At 41.7% G+C, this 17,070-nt stretch overlaps 1 protein-coding gene across 1 annotated transcript in view; it reads left to right on the top strand.

Annotated features, from left to right (window-relative positions):
• Window positions 1–17,070, top strand: part of POC1B (POC1 centriolar protein B) — a 96,260-nt gene that overhangs the window by 45,346 nt on the left and 33,844 nt on the right. Inside the window, exons 6-9 of the mRNA XM_069095065.1 lie at window positions 482–615; window positions 3,248–3,316; window positions 4,335–4,487; window positions 15,514–15,600. Of these exons, the coding sequence (XP_068951166.1) occupies window positions 482–615; window positions 3,248–3,316; window positions 4,335–4,487; window positions 15,514–15,600 (443 nt within the window). The remainder of the gene's footprint in view (window positions 1–481; window positions 616–3,247; window positions 3,317–4,334; window positions 4,488–15,513; window positions 15,601–17,070) is intronic.

Below are 17,070 nucleotides of genomic sequence, written 5' to 3'. Positions count from 1 at the left end.
CCCCTTACTAATTAGTTTTTAAATTTTGAGTTGTCATATATATATACACACACACACATATATATGTATATTTTCATATATATATATCTATATCTATCTATATCTGCATCTCTGTGTGTGTTGGATTTGTAGCCAATAACTTAATTACATAACGAAATACATTACACTTCCATGATACACTCCCATTTTCCAAGCGCTTTTTATCAGACTAGACCAGAAAAATGTCTCCTTGATGTCAAAACAACCACTTAAGCTAGTTATTCAGATATTTTGCTTATATTATGCCATATAACCAACTTTAATTTTTAATATAATTTAATTTTATTGAGATGATCTGAAGCAAAATAACCTCTTTTAAAATGAAATCTTTACTTCCTTACAATGGGGATAAAGATACTGCTTTGAAATTCTGGAACCTATTTGAAATATTTCAGAATGTAATTGGTGTATGCATGTCCCTTTTTTTCCTCATGTACATTAGTTCACAGTAGTGGAGTCAACTGCTTGTCATTCCACCCTTCGGGTAATTACCTCATCACTGCCTCATCTGATGGCACCCTTAAGATCTTGGATCTCGTAGAAGGAAGACTCATTTATACGCTTCAAGGACACACGGTACTGGCAATGGTATTTTACATTTTTAAAAAGAAACATTTCTTTCAATCCCAACAATATTATGTTTTATTATCCCTCTTGGCGCAGTATGTTTTTTGCTGCTGTTATCAAAGAAGTTGCCTTTATGGGATCGTATGATATCATTTCCAATTGAACAACTTCTAATATTGTGATTTATCACTGGATATTCTTGGTATTTCTCTCACATCCATTCTTTCAATTAACCCTTCATTGTATTCATGACTATATAAATAGGTTGGGTTTAGTCTGTTTTCAAGGAAGAGTCTTGAATAATCTTCTGAGTGTCTCTAACTTCTGTAATTTTCTCTGGGGCTTTCTTTATATACTTGAGATTGTCTTTTTCCAAAATATGAGTTTACAGACTGAATCTCAAAGTAGAACTGTGCTTAGTGTATTAAAGGAGAAAGAACTCATTCTGCTCTAGGATGGCATGTTATACATTTCCTGATTTGTTTCCTACTTTGCTCCCAGCATCTGGTAAGTCAGGTAGTACATATGGTATCATTCCCATTTCATAGATAAAGGAACCAAGGCTTCATGAGGCTTAGTGACTTGCTTGTGGTCACTAAATGACTGAGATTCAAACTCAGCTCTAACTTTGATCCCAGCATGCTTTCTGGTATACCATTTTTTAATTAGGTAAAGTAGAAATAGATTATAAAATTTTTTATAATAACAAAATTAGTAGCCAACAGGCCTTGCTAGACATATGAAAGAAAATTATGTGTTCCAGAAACAATGTTAGGAACTTAGATTAACCTAATTCTAAATATTTCTGCTTAGAGAACAGTCCAAAGATAAGCAGATTTACCTCTGTGTCTATGAAAATTCTCTAACAAAATCATTTTAGAGGGAATCTCCTCAAACAAGATTAAATAAGGACAAACAAGAATAACTTTGCATGTCATCAGGCCTTAGAGAACCATTTACCCTTCATTCTCCATTTGACCACCCTTGGCCTTCTAAAGATTCCTATTCTGTCTAGTCAAAAGTGAATTCAAAAGACAAGAATCAAAGCCTTTTCCTTCATAGTGGAGGGACTCTGAATGTTTCCACTGATAGGTAAAAAGAAATTTAATAGGGTAGTTAAAGGAGTACATAGAACAGGAGGGCCCATTCAACATAATAGTAGAGAGGAAAAGAGAAAAACTATACAAGTAATTGTTCTGAACTATGGTTGTTGAAGTCTTTGAATATGTGGCTTCAGTGGCAAGTTTAAATGTTCCTACAAAGAGGGGTACCAGAAGCTGGACTTGTTGGGGGTGGGGTGGCAGGAATACAGGGCACAGGTCTCCCCCTCTGCCCTAGCCCTGCTGGTGTCACGAAATGCCCCCTTGAGGCTTACCAAATGGCTCCAGTGCTGGCTGCCAGGGACAGAAGGGACAGTGAAAGGAGAACCCTCCCCCCAGCCTACTTATGGGGAATCTTCTCATTTGAGGTGGCATGAATGAGGTTGAGATGGGAGAACAGCCAAAGAGGCCCTTTGGTGTGGCTGCCCCAGACATACTGACTAGGAAGCGTCACAAAGGAGTGAGACACAGACACCTAGCAGCAGATGTCAGCTCTGACACCCTTCCTCAGGCAGCCTGGTGGCTTTTTACTCCCAGAGGCTCGCCTGGTTGGTTTTGGACTTTGTGTGGACACCCAGTTGACTGGCATTAGCCCTGATACAGCCCAGCCCTCCTGAGCTCAAATGATCCACCAGGCTCAGCCTTGCTGGCCACAGGTTACACCATAGGTATTCACCACCAGATCTGGCTATTTCTTTTTTTTTTTCCAAAAGAATGCTTGCTAACACAAATATATCTTTAATTTGGGGAGTCTAAGGAAGCAGAGTGAAAAAAAGAACATTGTGACATCAAAGATAAAATGACTGGGGGCATGGGACCCACTGGTTAGGCAGGTTCCCCTGCTTGCAGGTCTGTTCCCAGGGTTCAGTTCCTTAAGCCTTTCCTTCTGCATCTGAATCTGCAGCTTCTCTGAATGCAGCTGCTGCCATAGGTTTTATAAAGGTGGTGGTTCCTACATATAGATTGTTTTGTAACTTCATGTCTAACTTAGAAGCTAAATTAAAAGCAAAATGAAACTGGAAAAACCAAGAGCAAACATACTTTTATGTCAAGCTGTCCTTGAAAGGGCAAATGTGACATGTATTTCAGTATGAAGTGAGTGTCAGATTGATGACCATGAAAAATTCTAAAGGACTTTTCATTTGTTCACTGCATCAATGGGAGAAGCAGACAGAGAAACCAAGAGAAACAGAGAAACCCATTTCCTACTTTGGAGTAGGAAATGACCTGTGTTCATATGTAGGCATCCCAGCCCATTCCTTGAAATGTCTGCTGCTGATATGAATGCTTCCCAGAGTGGAACTGTAAAGATAAAAGAGATTATGATATATTTTCTTGTCATAATTTATAATTGGTTCAAGGTTACTTTTAAGATTGTATGCTAGCTGTCAGCAGCTAGTGTTCAGCCAGGGGTCTTTTATGGTCTGGTTTCTATAAAGTGAGATGAAAAATAGACTGCCGTTACTCTCTATAACCTTGTTTATTCTAGAGCATCCCTGATCACGTCTCCTTTTTCCTTCCTGTGCCCTGTCGTTCTCTAGGGACCTGTCTTTGCTGTTTCCTTTTCAAAAGGTGGCCAACAGTTCACATCGGGAGGTGCTGATGCTCAGGTTTGTGAACCCCCTCAACTCTCTGGGATCTTTTATCTAAAGAAAATACTGACCTTAGATGAGTTTGACACTGCTGCCATACTACACATTTTTGTGGCTCAGACCGGAGACAGCCTCAGACACTTAGTAGATGTGTGACCCTGGGCAAGTCACTTAACCTCTGCTTGCCTTAGTTCCCTCATCTATAAAATGGGGATTATAATAACACCTACCTCCCAGGGTTGCTGTCAGGATAAAATGAGATTATAGTTGTAAAGCTTAGCATAGTGCCTGGAACACAGTAGGTACTTAACAAATGTTGACTATTATTATTGTCATCATTATTATTATTACTTGAGGGTAGTATCTGTTGACAGTAGCTAAAAGTTATTCATAGCTGAATAAGATGGGTACAAGCTCAGTGATACTATTTGGGGTCAGAAATATGACATATAATGGATCTCTTTTATTTATTTTTTAATCTTGATCATAAAATAGCTTTGGTAGCAATTCCCAGAAATAGCAGTTTCAGGTAGAGATACAGTACCAGATGTGGTGTCTGGAGGCCTGGAGTTTGGGACCTGGTTCTCCTTCTTCCTTGCAGCATGACTGGGGGCCCTGCCTGAGGCTTTGGTTTTCTTCTCTGTATAGTGAGGGGATTGAACTCCACAGCCCCATTGGTGCTTCCCACCTGGACCCTTCTGTGATTCTGTGGTGTTGAGAGCATCAGCAACAATGGCAGAATCAGTTCATTCTTTCCTGCCTTCGGTGCTCTGAGGAGTGCCATGAATTCAGGTGTAAAAGGTCTGCTCTACTTGATACAGAAATCATGACTTTATAGTGTCACTCAAAAAATACCTTGCATTTGTGTCACATTTCACAGTGTTCATATTGGAGTCCAGCTATCCATTGGGAAGTCACCGTAATGTACCAACATCTTATAAAACTAATTAGGCATAGGGATTCCTTTTAAAATCGATACTTTTTAAAATTTTTATACTGAAAACATTAACTGTCTATATTATTCACTTTTCTATAGATTTTATTGTGGAAGACAAATTTCGATGAAATGAATTATAAAGATCTTCTGAAAAAAAACATCAAAAGGTTACATTTTGATGCCCCACCTCATCTTCTTGATATCTACCCCAGAACCTCTCATCATCATGATAGAAAACCTGATTCAATTGAGGTTAGTATTGGCTGATTCCTGAGAAAGTTAAGGTTGTCAGACCTGAGCTCTCTCACTTTCCTCCCAGCCTGTCCATGTTTTTATCTGTTCCCTCCTCCCTTCCTGTCTCAGAGGAAGAAGCATCCCCTCTCTCTTGTAATGATAGTGCCTCATCTGAAATCCTCAGCCTCGCCCCCTCACATTCATCTGAGTTCTTGGTTCAACACTTCGGCCTCTCTCTCTCTCTCTCTCTCTCTCTCTCTCTCTCTCTCTCTCTCTCTCTCTCTGTGTCTCTCTGTGTCTCTCTCTGTCTCTCTCTCTCTCTGTCACTCCTTTTCATTGCCAGGTCCATGCCATGAGTCACCTAGACTTTTTTACTTCTCCATATCATCTGTTTTCCACCTTGATCACCCTTGAAAACAGTCTCCTGGGCCTCCTTGTCACCAATTGCATTGGCCTTTTCTGAAAATTCATCTTCATTGACCTCTCTTTGATTTGATACCATTGATCATTGTGTTCTTCCATAACTCTTTTTTCCCTTGGTTCCATGACAAAATCCTTAAAAGGATTACTGCCTACAAGCAGTTTGCTATAGTGAGAGTTACTAGCCAGAAAGGCCAAAGATTGAGTATCTCACATAAGGTAAGTGTGGAGAGCAAGAAGAATTCATCCAACAGATAGTAGGCACCTAGTACTATGTAAGCCACCCTGCTAGGATACACAGTCAGAAACAGAGGAACACGAACATGCTTAAGATGCAGGCTGGTGTCCTCCTTAGGAGAAAAACCAGAGGAGCTTAAGGAATACATTTCCATTCACTACATGACATTACCAGGAATTAGATGTCTTTGGGGGAAAAAAATAGAAGGGTTTCGGTGTCAACAGAAAAAATAATTAATAAACAAAGGGAAATTCTGACCTATGTCAGGAGATTGGAGGGTAGTGTGTCACATATAGAAGAAAGGGAGGAATAGCTGTGAACATTTAGAGCTAATGAGCAAATTTGAGGCTGTTCCTGCATCCCAGGAAGACAGGTGCTCTGAAGTAACAGCAGCTGTTGCTTATTAGACTCTGATAAGCTGGGGTCCACAGGTGCCACCAGGTAAGTGTCAGAGCGCTGGGGTTTTGTGACTTCTTGCTCAGATAGGAAGGCAGCTTTTTGCCAACCTAATAAATTAAGAGAGGTCACTCACTGATTTCCCAGGGCATGGATCTAACACATGCCAGTGAACCTCTCAACACTAAAGATTCCAAATCCTTGGACAAAAATACTGGAGACTTTTGGGACACCAAGGGTATTAGCATCACTGGTGTCAATTCAATGAAAGGAATTGAGGAATTGAGGAGAGAGAGGCAGTTTAGGAAGTGGATGGCTGGTGAAAGATGTTAGTAATTCTGGTGGCCCACATTAGGAGACTCAGAAGTCCAAGAACAAGGAGGTCATTGCCCTGCAATCCTGTGCCCTGGTCAGATCCTATTTAGAGCAGCATATACAGTTCTGGGCTCATTTTAGGAAGGACATTGACAACTAGAGAATCTGATCAGCTGAAGGAACTGGGGAAATTTAACCTGGAGAAGAGAGACTTAGAAGGGACATGAGAACCAACTTCAGGTCTTTAAAGTGCTATCATGTCAGGAGGGATCAGATTTTTTGCTGCTTGGTCCAGAAGGCAGAAACAGAAACAATGAGTAGAAGTTTCAGAGAGGAAAATTTCCTAACCAACAGAGCTGTCCAAAAGTGGGGGAGGGGCTACCCCAGGAGGGAGTGAGCTCTTCCTCAATGGAGGGCTTTTGGCCACTGGTCAGGTGAGTTATGGGTGGGTCCTGTTCTAGCACACTTGTCCAGAGGACTACACCTCCTCTGATATCCCTTCCATGCAGAGTTTCTGTCATTCTATAGGGGCGAAGGGAAAGAATTTCTACAATTAGCATTGGTTAAATAATATACATCCAGAAGTCAGTTCTATTATTTTTTTTTCAGTTCTGTTATTTAGCTCTCCTTTTAACATAAATATAAGAAAGAGGTGAAAGGATCATAAGAGTTTTAATTTACTCATCTAATAATACTCTCTGGGGGCAGATGGGTCTAATAAAAGTAAGGCACCAGAGCAGAGTATCTAGAGCAGAGGTGAGGAACCTGCAGCCCCAAGGCCATAATGTGACCTCTAGGTCCTCAAGTGTGGCCCGTTAGATCCAAACTGGGGGGGACCCTCTAGGTCCTCAAGTGTGGCCCCTTGAGACCAAACTTGGATTCTATCAAAGGGCCACACTTCCTAATATGACCTTGGGGCTGCAGGTTCCCCACCCATGCCCTAGAGTCTGTCCCCTCTAAATCTTTTCACACATGGACAAGCGTCTTCTACTGATTTTGTTCCTAGAGTATTTCAGTGAATGAAAGGGCCCACATGCCTACTCTACTTAAGTGGCATCGTTTGCACATTGTAATCATTGTAATACTATCGGGCATTTGGTTCTTCTTTAGATTAGGTGTTATTTTGGTTGCCTTGCTGTTAAATGCCTTTTAGATTTGTTCTTTATATGAGTTTAAATTGCAGTTTGGAAGCCTTTAAGTATACATCTCCACACTTATGCAGCATTTTTAAATTTTAACATTATAAATAAATCATTTCAATTTTTAAAAGTGAATAGATAGTAATAACAGATAGTAATAACAGCTAGTGTTTATACTGTACAAAAGGTTTCCAGAGTGCTTTACAAATAGTAATTCATTGGTGACTCCTTGCTCAGATACAAAGGCAGCTTTCTGCCAACCTAATAAAATTAAGAGAGGTCACTCACTGCTTTCCCAGGGTGTGGATCTAACACATGCCAGTGAACCTCTCAACACTAAAGATTCCAGATCTTTGGACAAAAACACTAGAGTCTTTTGGGACACAGAGGATATCAGCATCACTGCTGTCAGTTGAATGAAAGCTCTCACAAAAGCCCTGGGGGGGGTGCTATTATTATTATTCCCATTTTACAGATGAGGAAACTGAGGCTAAGAGGGTTCTGTGACTTGCTCAGGATCATGCAACTAATAAGTGTCTGAGGCTGGATTAGATCTCAGGACTTTCTGTCTCCATGCTCAAAGCACTACCTAGTGTTCCGATCTAGTCAATAAGTGAATACACATTTATTGAACACCTACCATGTGCCAGGCACTAAACTCTGGGGATACAAAGGCAGAAGATTGTCCCTCCTCTCAGGGAGTCACAGCCTGCCAGGGGGCCATGTCAGTGACTGCATTCACACAAGCTATATATAGGACAAAATGAAACAGTCACTAGAATTAAGAGATTGGGAAAGGGTTCCTGTAGAAGGTAGGATTTTTGCTTGGACTCATAAAAAGCCAGGAGGTAGAAATGCGGAAGAAGCACGTTCCAGATGCACAAGACAGCCAGGGAAAGCCCCAGAGTCAGGAGGTGGAGGGTCTTTTCTGTGGAACAGACCAGTGTCACTGGATCAGAGTCATGTTGGGGTATAAAGTATAGGAAGACTGGAAAGGTGAGAGGGCCAATTAATGAAGGGCACTGAACACCAAGCAGAGGTTTTAATATTTGATGTCAGAGGTGATAAGGAGCCACCAGATTTACTGGATGGGGAGATGACGTGATGGCTTTAGGAAAATCACTTGGGTGGCTGAGTGGAGGATGTTCTGGTATAGTGAGAGACTGGAAACAGGCAGCCCCCCAACAGCTGTTGGAGAAGGCCAGGCATTGAGGTAAGGAGGGCCTATGCCAGGGTGGTAGCACTGTCAGAGAGAAGGGGAAGTAATCAGGAAATGTTACAAAGTTAAAAATGACAGGCCTTGGCAACATTGGATGTGGGGCTAAGAGGGTGATGAAGCCTGGGTGACTGGGAAGATGGCAGGGCCCTTGACAGTAAGAGGATAATTAGGAAGCAAGGATGGTCCAATGGGGAAAAACAATGTGTTTGGTTTGGGAAATGTTGAGTTTAAGATTTCCATAAGAGATCCAGTTTGAGATGTCTAATAAACAGTTGAGGATACAAGACTGGAGGTTAGAACTGGATAAGTAGATTTGAGAATTATCAGCATAGAGATGGTTATTGAATCCAGGGTTGCTGATGAGATCACCAAGGGAAGTATGTAGAGGGAGAAGAGAAGAGGGCCCAGGACAGAGACCTGAGGGACAGCCATGGTTAGTGTGCATGACCTGGAGGAAGAGCCAGCAGAGGAGGCTCAGGTGAGATTAGAGTTGGGGAGGAGAAGAACTAGGAGAGAGCAGTGTCATGAAAACCTAGAGTCAAGGACAATGGGGTGTCAGTGGCTACAGAGAGGTCAAGAGGGATGAGGACTGAGAAAGGGCCGTTGGAGGCTGGAGCCAGATGTAGAGTTAAGAGAGTGACAGGAAAGGAAGTAGAGGCACCTACTGTAGATGGCCTTCTCCAGGTTAGCCTCAAAAGGTAGGAGAGATAGAAGATGATAATGGGGCCAGGAGGATCAGTTTTAGGCACATCTGAGGTTGAGCGAGACATAGGCACGTTTGTAGGCAGTAGGGAAACAGCCAGCCAACAGGGAGGGATTGCAGATAAATGAGGGAGTGGGGGTGGTGAAGGGGGAAATCTGCTGCACAAGACAGGATGAAGAATGGGATTGCTTGTCCATGGAGAGGGCTTGGGCTTGACAAAGAAGAAGGGCTCCCTCTTCTTGTGACACCAGGAGATCCAACTGGTTCCATTGTTTAAATTTCAGCAAATCATGAATACCCCTTCAGAAAGCATTGTGCTAACCGTGCATGATTATCTATTCCCAGTTGTACATTTTACAGATGAGAAAACTGAGGCTATGACTTGTCTGAGATCACATAGTGACAGAGACTGAACTATAAAGGCTTCCTGACCCCCTTTAAGTCTGCAAGGAATGAAGAAAAGGGAGGGCCTGGAGGTCAGGGGCTTCAATGTTCCTTTGTTTCCCAGTCGGGCTGGATCATCCTGGCCTGTGATCCACCGTGCCTCAGCTGGGCACCTCTCTTGGTTTCCTCCTGAGGCAACAGGATCACCACCTCTCCTCAGTCTTAGGGGAAATAGGGAGTGAAGTCTGGCTGGTAGTAAAGAGCTCTTTGGAATCTTCTCCCAAACTTCAAATGAACCACACCCAGTTCCCTCCCCCTCCCCACTTCCTCATCCTAGTATAGTCATTCATTCATTCATTCTTTCATTCTTCATTCATTCATTCATGCACCAAACATGTATCAAGTACTTAATGTGTGCGAGGCACCACATGTGTCAGGCTTCAGAAGCACAAAGACAAAAACAAAAAAAGCTTTTCCCTCAAGAAGCCTGCTTAGATCCATAATATAATTTGAGGAGAAAGAGAACCCTAACAACTAGGCAGATCAGGAAAGTCTTCCTGGAGGAAGTGGCACCTGTGCTGAGCCTTGGAGGAAATAAAGGATCCTAAGAGCTGAGGGAGTGTGCTCTGGGTTTATGGGGCAACCCGCTCAAAGGCATGGAGGTGGGAGATGGACTGGGAACAATCAGCAAATAAGCCACTTTGGCTACAGTGTAGAGTTCACCAAGTAATGTGAAATCCCTCTGGAGAGGATGGAACCAGACTGTGAAGGTTTTCAGAACCTTCAGAACAAAGCAGATTGCACTTTTTGTCCAAGAGGCCAAAAGGGAGCCAGGGAAGATTCTTGAGCAGGGTAGTGACCTCATCAGATCTCTGCTTGTTTAGAGAAATATTTTTTTGTATTATTTGGAAAACCTTACTTATTAATATTGTTTGGACCAAGCTTCATGTGGCTAGGCATTGTCTAATGCCTAATAGCTAGGTTCATACTATTAATAAAGTTTTTTTCTGAACAATCATAGACTATCTCACTATGATATTTTAATTTTTTATAATTATTTACATAATTTATATGTAAAATCCTTAATCTGATTTTGAGAACTAATTGCTAAAACATACTTAAGGCTTATATACCCCATTAGGCACATTTGGGAATTGATAAGAGATCTATTTTCTAGTTCTTAGAGAAAATATATATTCGTGTATGTGTATATGTATAGATGTATGTGTGTATATACATACATATACATATGTCCTAGTTCTTAGAGAAAACAATCTAATCTTGTTGCTTTCTCAAAGTTTGCCATTCCATCAAAATTTTAGACTTTTAAATTTTATCCTATCCACTTCCTTTTTGGATACTGTCTATTAATTATTTTACTTGTGGTTAACCCCCTCCTTCCTCACAACCAGCCAGACTTCATTACCTAGTTTTACTAAGCCTAATGGTAGAATGTGACCCTGCTGATTCTGGTAAAAACAAAGAAAGGTCCCCAGCTGAAGCATGTTGGATCATAGACCAAGATGACCCAGCCTGACTAAGAAACAAAACTCTCAGCGTCCAGCTCCCACGGGTGGGATGGCCCAGGCCTTCAACCTTCTTTATCCCTCACAAGCTTAAAGAACTCCCCTAACAGCTCTGGACTAGGAGTGTCATGCCTTGCATTGACTAGGAACTCTGGTGGCCTGAGAAAACTGGCCACTTGATACCTCAGTGTACCTCTCTGTAAAAATCTGCTTAGCCTTCGTCAGTAGATTTGGCAGCATAGCTTAAAGGACGAGCACTTGGCATCACTAGTGTGTGAAAAGCTACTGAAGCAAAAGGCATCTGAGCCTCCATCTGTCAGTTTCTTAAGCTCTTCTTAAAATAAAGTGAAGGTGTTAAGTTGGGGGTAAAAGAGCACCCCTTTTTCTGCATGATGAGCATCTAAGTAAACTAGTGAAGTACCAAAGTGCTCTTCTGAATACAGATTGATTTTATTTTCAAATGGATTGAAATGATGCCCTGACAAATCCTAAAGGCAGGATGATTATGGTGGTGGTGATTATGGTGATGGTGGTAATGATGGTGTTGGTGATGATGGTGATGGTGGTGGTGGTGGTGATGGTGGTGGTGGTGGTGATGGTGGTGGTGGTGGTGGTGGTGGTAGTGGTGGTGGTGATGGGGGTGGTGGTAATGATGGTGTTGGTGGTGGTGATGATGATTATGTTGATGATTATGATGATGATGATGACCATAATAGCATTAATAGCATTCACACAGTTTTCTAAGGTCTGCAGAGCACTTTGCATATATTATCTTATTTAATCCTCACAACATCCCTGGGAGGTATGTTATTATCCTTATTTTATAGATGTGGAAGATAAGACGGTGGTTTAGTGACTTGCTCAGGATCACACAGCTGCTAAGCATCTGAAGTGGAATTTGAATCCAGGTCTTTCTGATTCCAGGCCTACACTATACCATCTAGTCTAGTAAAAGGGAAAGCATTGAAAGGGCCTGGCATGAATCAAACTAGAGATAGTTAGTAAGTTCATTTAATGTTAGTTTGAATCTAACTTGTGGTAATTTTTTTTATTTTTGCAAAGGGGTGGAAGGAGAGAGAGGGGAGCATCAAATGACTTCAGATCTCTGCTTTCTACAAGGGCTGCAGGTCAAACAATTCTACAGAAAACTCTTGCAACATTTTGAATAGAAAGTATATTCTGGAGACTTGGACACAGTATAGGGTTATATTTATTACTTTTGAGAAATTTGAGACTTAGTCTTCCAAATCAGACCTTAATGATGGAATTGAATGAGTATAAAGAATGAGAGATGCAGGGAAAAGGCAATTGTATATTACTGACTTATCTGATTATCTTTCTGGCAGTAACCCGGGAATCTCTTAACATATTTAGCAGCTTATTTTCTGGCAAGATGGTTGATATTTTACTGTGTTTTCTTTGAGACTCATTTGGAATTTACATAATGATATTAATCTTTCCATTGGAAATCATTTGGCCTCTTTAAAAGCCCTCTCTCCCCTCCCCTCCTCACCCCAGCCCCCTGGTTTGCTAAATGCTAATGTTTCTTTGCTAATGGATGGTGAGTCCCAGCTAAAGCCCATCACCACCTTATTGGAGAATAACATGCCTCATTTCTTAATGGGCAGCCACAGGACTGCTTCATGAACAGCAGAAAGGAGACAGCCTGAGTGGATATATTAAGTGTAAAACCTTGGGTTCAGGCATTAACTGTGGGTAACATTTCCTTGTTGTGAGTCTAACTCGAATTTACTGAAATAAAAGTTGGCAGATTTTCAAAGTAACTTACTGAATGGACAACTCTTGGGCAAGGCCACCTTGCTTCCCAAAATGAAATGAAAACAACTTTCATTGGGTGGTGAGAAGTCCTAGAGGAAAAGAAGTAGATTCTAAAGAACTTGTGCATGCTAGTGAAGAAGCCCCATCAGCTGACTTTCACTGTACCCTCTCTGGTGCTGGAATTCAAGCATCCTTGTGTGAAATGGAAGAACTGAAGGTTCCCAGAACAGTCCTCGCCTGGTTAGCCTTCCCTCCTCCACAAGTGTTCATGAGGAAAGGACAGCTGTAGGAGTGAGGCTTTTGGGAATGAACTGCAGGGTCCAACCCCTCGTTTTACAAATGAGGAAACTGAGATGAAGGGAGGAGAAGGGACTTTCCCAGAGTCACCCAGGTAGTCAGTGGTAGAATGTGGACTCCAAGAACCAGGGCTCTTCCTGCTCTAGCAGGCTAGCAGTGAAGCCCAGTGATACATTGGGTGTGTTCTAGAGGAGCTCATGTCTTGCAGAAGCCAGAATCCTAAATGGCTTTAGAGAAAGATTCAAAATCACTAAGACGCTAAGAAGAATTCGTTCATAGGATGGTTTTTCCAGTGCTTTGGGGATTTGCAATTGCCACATTAAACCTATTAAGTCTGTATTGTTCCCCCAGGAATTTAACAAGGCAAAGAAGGAAAAACCAGAGCTCAATTAACTGTGTGATACTGCTTTATGGATGTCCTGAAAAGGGTTTTTAGCTGATCCTCACAAGGGATCGATTTATTTTCTAAAGTAAGGAATCTGAGTGTTAATCTCCAACTGTTTGGACCAGGGGTGGGGAACCTGTGACCTTGAGGTTACGTGTGACCTTCTAAGTCCTCAGGTGCAGCTTTCTGACTGAGTCCAAGTTTTACAAAACAGATCCCTTCATTACAGGAATTTGTTCTGTGAAGTTTGGATTCAAAGGGCCTAACTTGAGGATCTGGAGGGCCACACGTGGCCTCGAGGCTGCAGGTTCCCCACCACCAGACTTTGGACATTGAACATAAAACATACTTTTTCCTTTTAGCTTAGCATCCTGCTCTGGTGTCTGGTTTGATTCTCCAGTGATTGTAAAATTCTAAGTGGTACTAACTGAATTTATTCATGGTTATTACTTTTGAACTTAGTTACAGGACTGAATGATGTGAATTTGCTAGAAATGTTGCTTTTGTTTGCTCTCTTTGAAAAAGACAATGAAATTATTAAGAGGTTTACCTCAAATCCAGAGATTGAACATTGCATTGGCATGTACAGTAATAGCTCTTATGGAGCCAACCCTATGAAACATCAGTTAATTTGTTGTATTTAGAATACAGATGTTTTTCAAGGCAGCCTCTCAGTTGTTAGATACTTGTGAGTTCAGGTCACTGGTCCTCATGTAAGCTGACTCTGTCTCCTTGGGTGAACAATGCCTGATGTACACTAGATGGCAGCAGATAAAAGTGAATAAAGTATCTGCTCTGGTCTCTGAACTTGGAGAAGACTGGCCTTTCCTTTCAGCTCCTTTCTCTCCCTGGAATGAACTTGGGACTTATTCAAAACTACTTGGCAGGAACGAGCCTGGGTTTGCACTCACCTCTACGGAGTCACAAAGGAACATATTTCCTTGACAGCAGAATTGTAGCGAAGTTGAGAGTCGTCCCCCCTCATTCCTGCCCTTCCAGCCATCCACAAGTCAGGACTGGTCAGGGCCAGGTTATGATGAATAACTATGTCAATGGGACAAGAGTACCAGGGAGAGGGGAAATGCACCAACTCCTACATTCGGGGCTGGATTTATAGAAATGCTCTTGCTGCTTATAGAATCGTGGTCACAGTTACCTAGCAACTAAAGCTTTTTATAAAAACGAACCTGTTTTTCATCACCATGCATTATTAAGATTGTAGTAAGTACATAGCCTACATTTTGATGGATCTGTGAACTCATCAATGTGTGAGGACCCTAGCCCAAGCCCATACACTCTTATCCTGTGTGAGGTCCATAGCCTCCCTCCCATAAATTCTTCCCTAAGGGGCCACCCAATGTGCTGGGGGTCTTCTGCATCTCTTGACATTTTGTGAACACCAGTGGGGTATGAAGGCTGTCCATCCTTTTATCCCTGGTTCACTACATGACTAGTCCAGTTCTGTGGTGGGGAGGGAAGGATTGAAATTATTGACCTCTGAGATCCATTCCAACCCTAGATAGACCTATGACCCTGTGACCCCTAAATCCAATGCATTTTACACTTGGTCTTTCATCATTTAATAGTTTTATTAGAGGCCAATGATATTGGTAACTTGTGAATTATCCTAAAAATGTTCAGGTACTGCTGTGTACATGTAGCACAAAGATGAAAATGCCATCCCTCTGGAGGCTGGTCTTTCCCTCTGAATCATTTTTATACTGTATAGTCAGATGACAGGGATACTGAGCCCCCTTTGGCCCCTATCCACGCTGACTGTCTTGTTGACAGTGCTTTCAGCTCAGCACAAAAAAAAAAGGTCTTAATGATGAGGATGAAAGAACAGGAAAAGAGATGTTAACAGACAGAAAAAAATGAGAAATGCTAAATAGGCTTTGCCTCCTCTGGTCCTTCTCCCAAACCTCTGCCCCAGAGAGTTGTCATAGGATTCCAGGTGTCCAAGGAAGGGACCTTGGAAGCCCCTCATTCTACAGATGAGAAGACATGCCAGAGAGGTGATTGGCCCAAGGCTACATATGGTAGATCCAGGACATCGAATACACAGTACTCCAACCCTAATGCATGTGCCCTCACCCCTTGGAAAATCACTGCACACTCAAGCACCCAAATCTGAAAACTGACAGTTGTTAATTTTTCTATGAGGTGAAAACCTGAATGTCATACATTTTAAAATGTAGTATCTTCTTCCGGAAAACATTAATGTTAAGCTTTTTTACATGCAGATTAATCCCAAGCTGGAAGTGGTAAATTTACAGACTTCTGACCCTCTTGTTGTGGATATTCTTTCTTCGGAATCTTCAAATACAACAGTGAGTTTGCTATCAAGTGTACATGAAAACTCTGGTTTAAAATAAGTAAACAAATTTCCGTCTTATGAAGGTGAATAACAGGTGGGTCTCATCATCTCACATTTTAGAAGCAGATAAATTTTGTATTAGAAAAGCTTATTTTTAATGGCCACCAGAGGGAGGTAAATGGTTGTTGCTGAAGGCCCAACTCTTAACTGAAGTTGGTCCAATCCTTGGTCTCATCATTGTTACCTCTATTAAGGGACCACTGAGGTGGCTGACCAACAAGTGGCTGGCTTTGTGAGTCACCTTCTCTCCAGGCTTCTAGCCTCACTCCCTGGCCACCTTTTCTTCCATGGCCACAGCTCTATATAATAAGCTTTGTTAAGCTCCCTGGCTGATTACACCCAATTACACCCAAATCACACTTGCTTGCTGTTTAACTCAGAAGCTTCTGATACCAGGATCCCAAATGTTCCACATACTCCTGGATGATGATTTATGTGTTTGTTCTGTAAACCTCATAGTTTTTAGATCCATTTAATCCTCACAGGGCAAAAAATAAATAAATAAATAAATAAATAAAACAATCCTGCTTAGATCACTGAGGCTCTGAAGTCTTTGCTAATGCAAAACAGGCTGCAGTTGATTGGTGTCAGGTTTGATCAGATGCCTATAAGGTAATGCCTCTTTTATTTTTTTTTCCATTTTTCAAATGCTTTATTAACTTCTGATTTACATCATTCCTTTCCACCAGATTTTGAGTTAGATATTTTCTCCCCGTTTTTCCCCCACCCACCGCTCCAAAATAGCAGTCCCACAGAATATCCCCTCCTCCAATCTGCTGTCTCCCATATTTTCTCCCATACGCTTTTCGACTTTTCCAGTAGAGCATGATGTATCTCTATGCCCCAGTGCCTGTATATCTTATTTCCCAATTACATGTAAAATAGTATTAATAATAGTATATATTTAAACATTTGATTTTAAAACTGAATTCCAGATTCATTCCCTTCCTCCCTTATCACCCACCCTTACTGGGAAGATAAGAACTTCAGTATAGGTTGTACATGTGTGGCTAATGCAAAACAATAACATAGTAGATATATTGTAAAAGACTGACTATATTTCCTTCCCTCCTATTCCACCTCCCACTTGTTCTGTTCTCTACTTTGATCCTGTCCCTTTTCAAAAGTGGGTGCTTCCAACTTCCCTCCCCCCAGCCTGCCTTCCCTCTCATCCCCTTCGACCCTACTCTCCTGTAGGGTGAGATACCCTATTTAGTGTGTGTTTCATTCCCTCCCAAGCCAAATTTAATGGGAATAAGGTTGACCCATTCCTTTTTGCCTTCCAATTCTTCCCCTCCATTGTAACCCTTTTCCCTTGCCTCTTCTATATGAGATAGTTTACCCCATTCTGTCTCTCCCCATCTCCTCTCATTATATTCCTCTCTCACCTCTTAATTTCACCTTTTAAGTATCATCCCTTCCT

This window comes from Petaurus breviceps, unplaced genomic scaffold (genome assembly GCF_028583685.1).
Source record: "Petaurus breviceps papuanus isolate PSGF00001 unplaced genomic scaffold, PetGlider_PUasm1.0 225, whole genome shotgun sequence".
Taxonomy (NCBI): Eukaryota; Metazoa; Chordata; class Mammalia; order Diprotodontia; family Petauridae; genus Petaurus; species Petaurus breviceps.
Note: the sequence above shows the minus strand (reverse complement) of the source record. Positions and strands in the feature narration are given on the sequence as shown.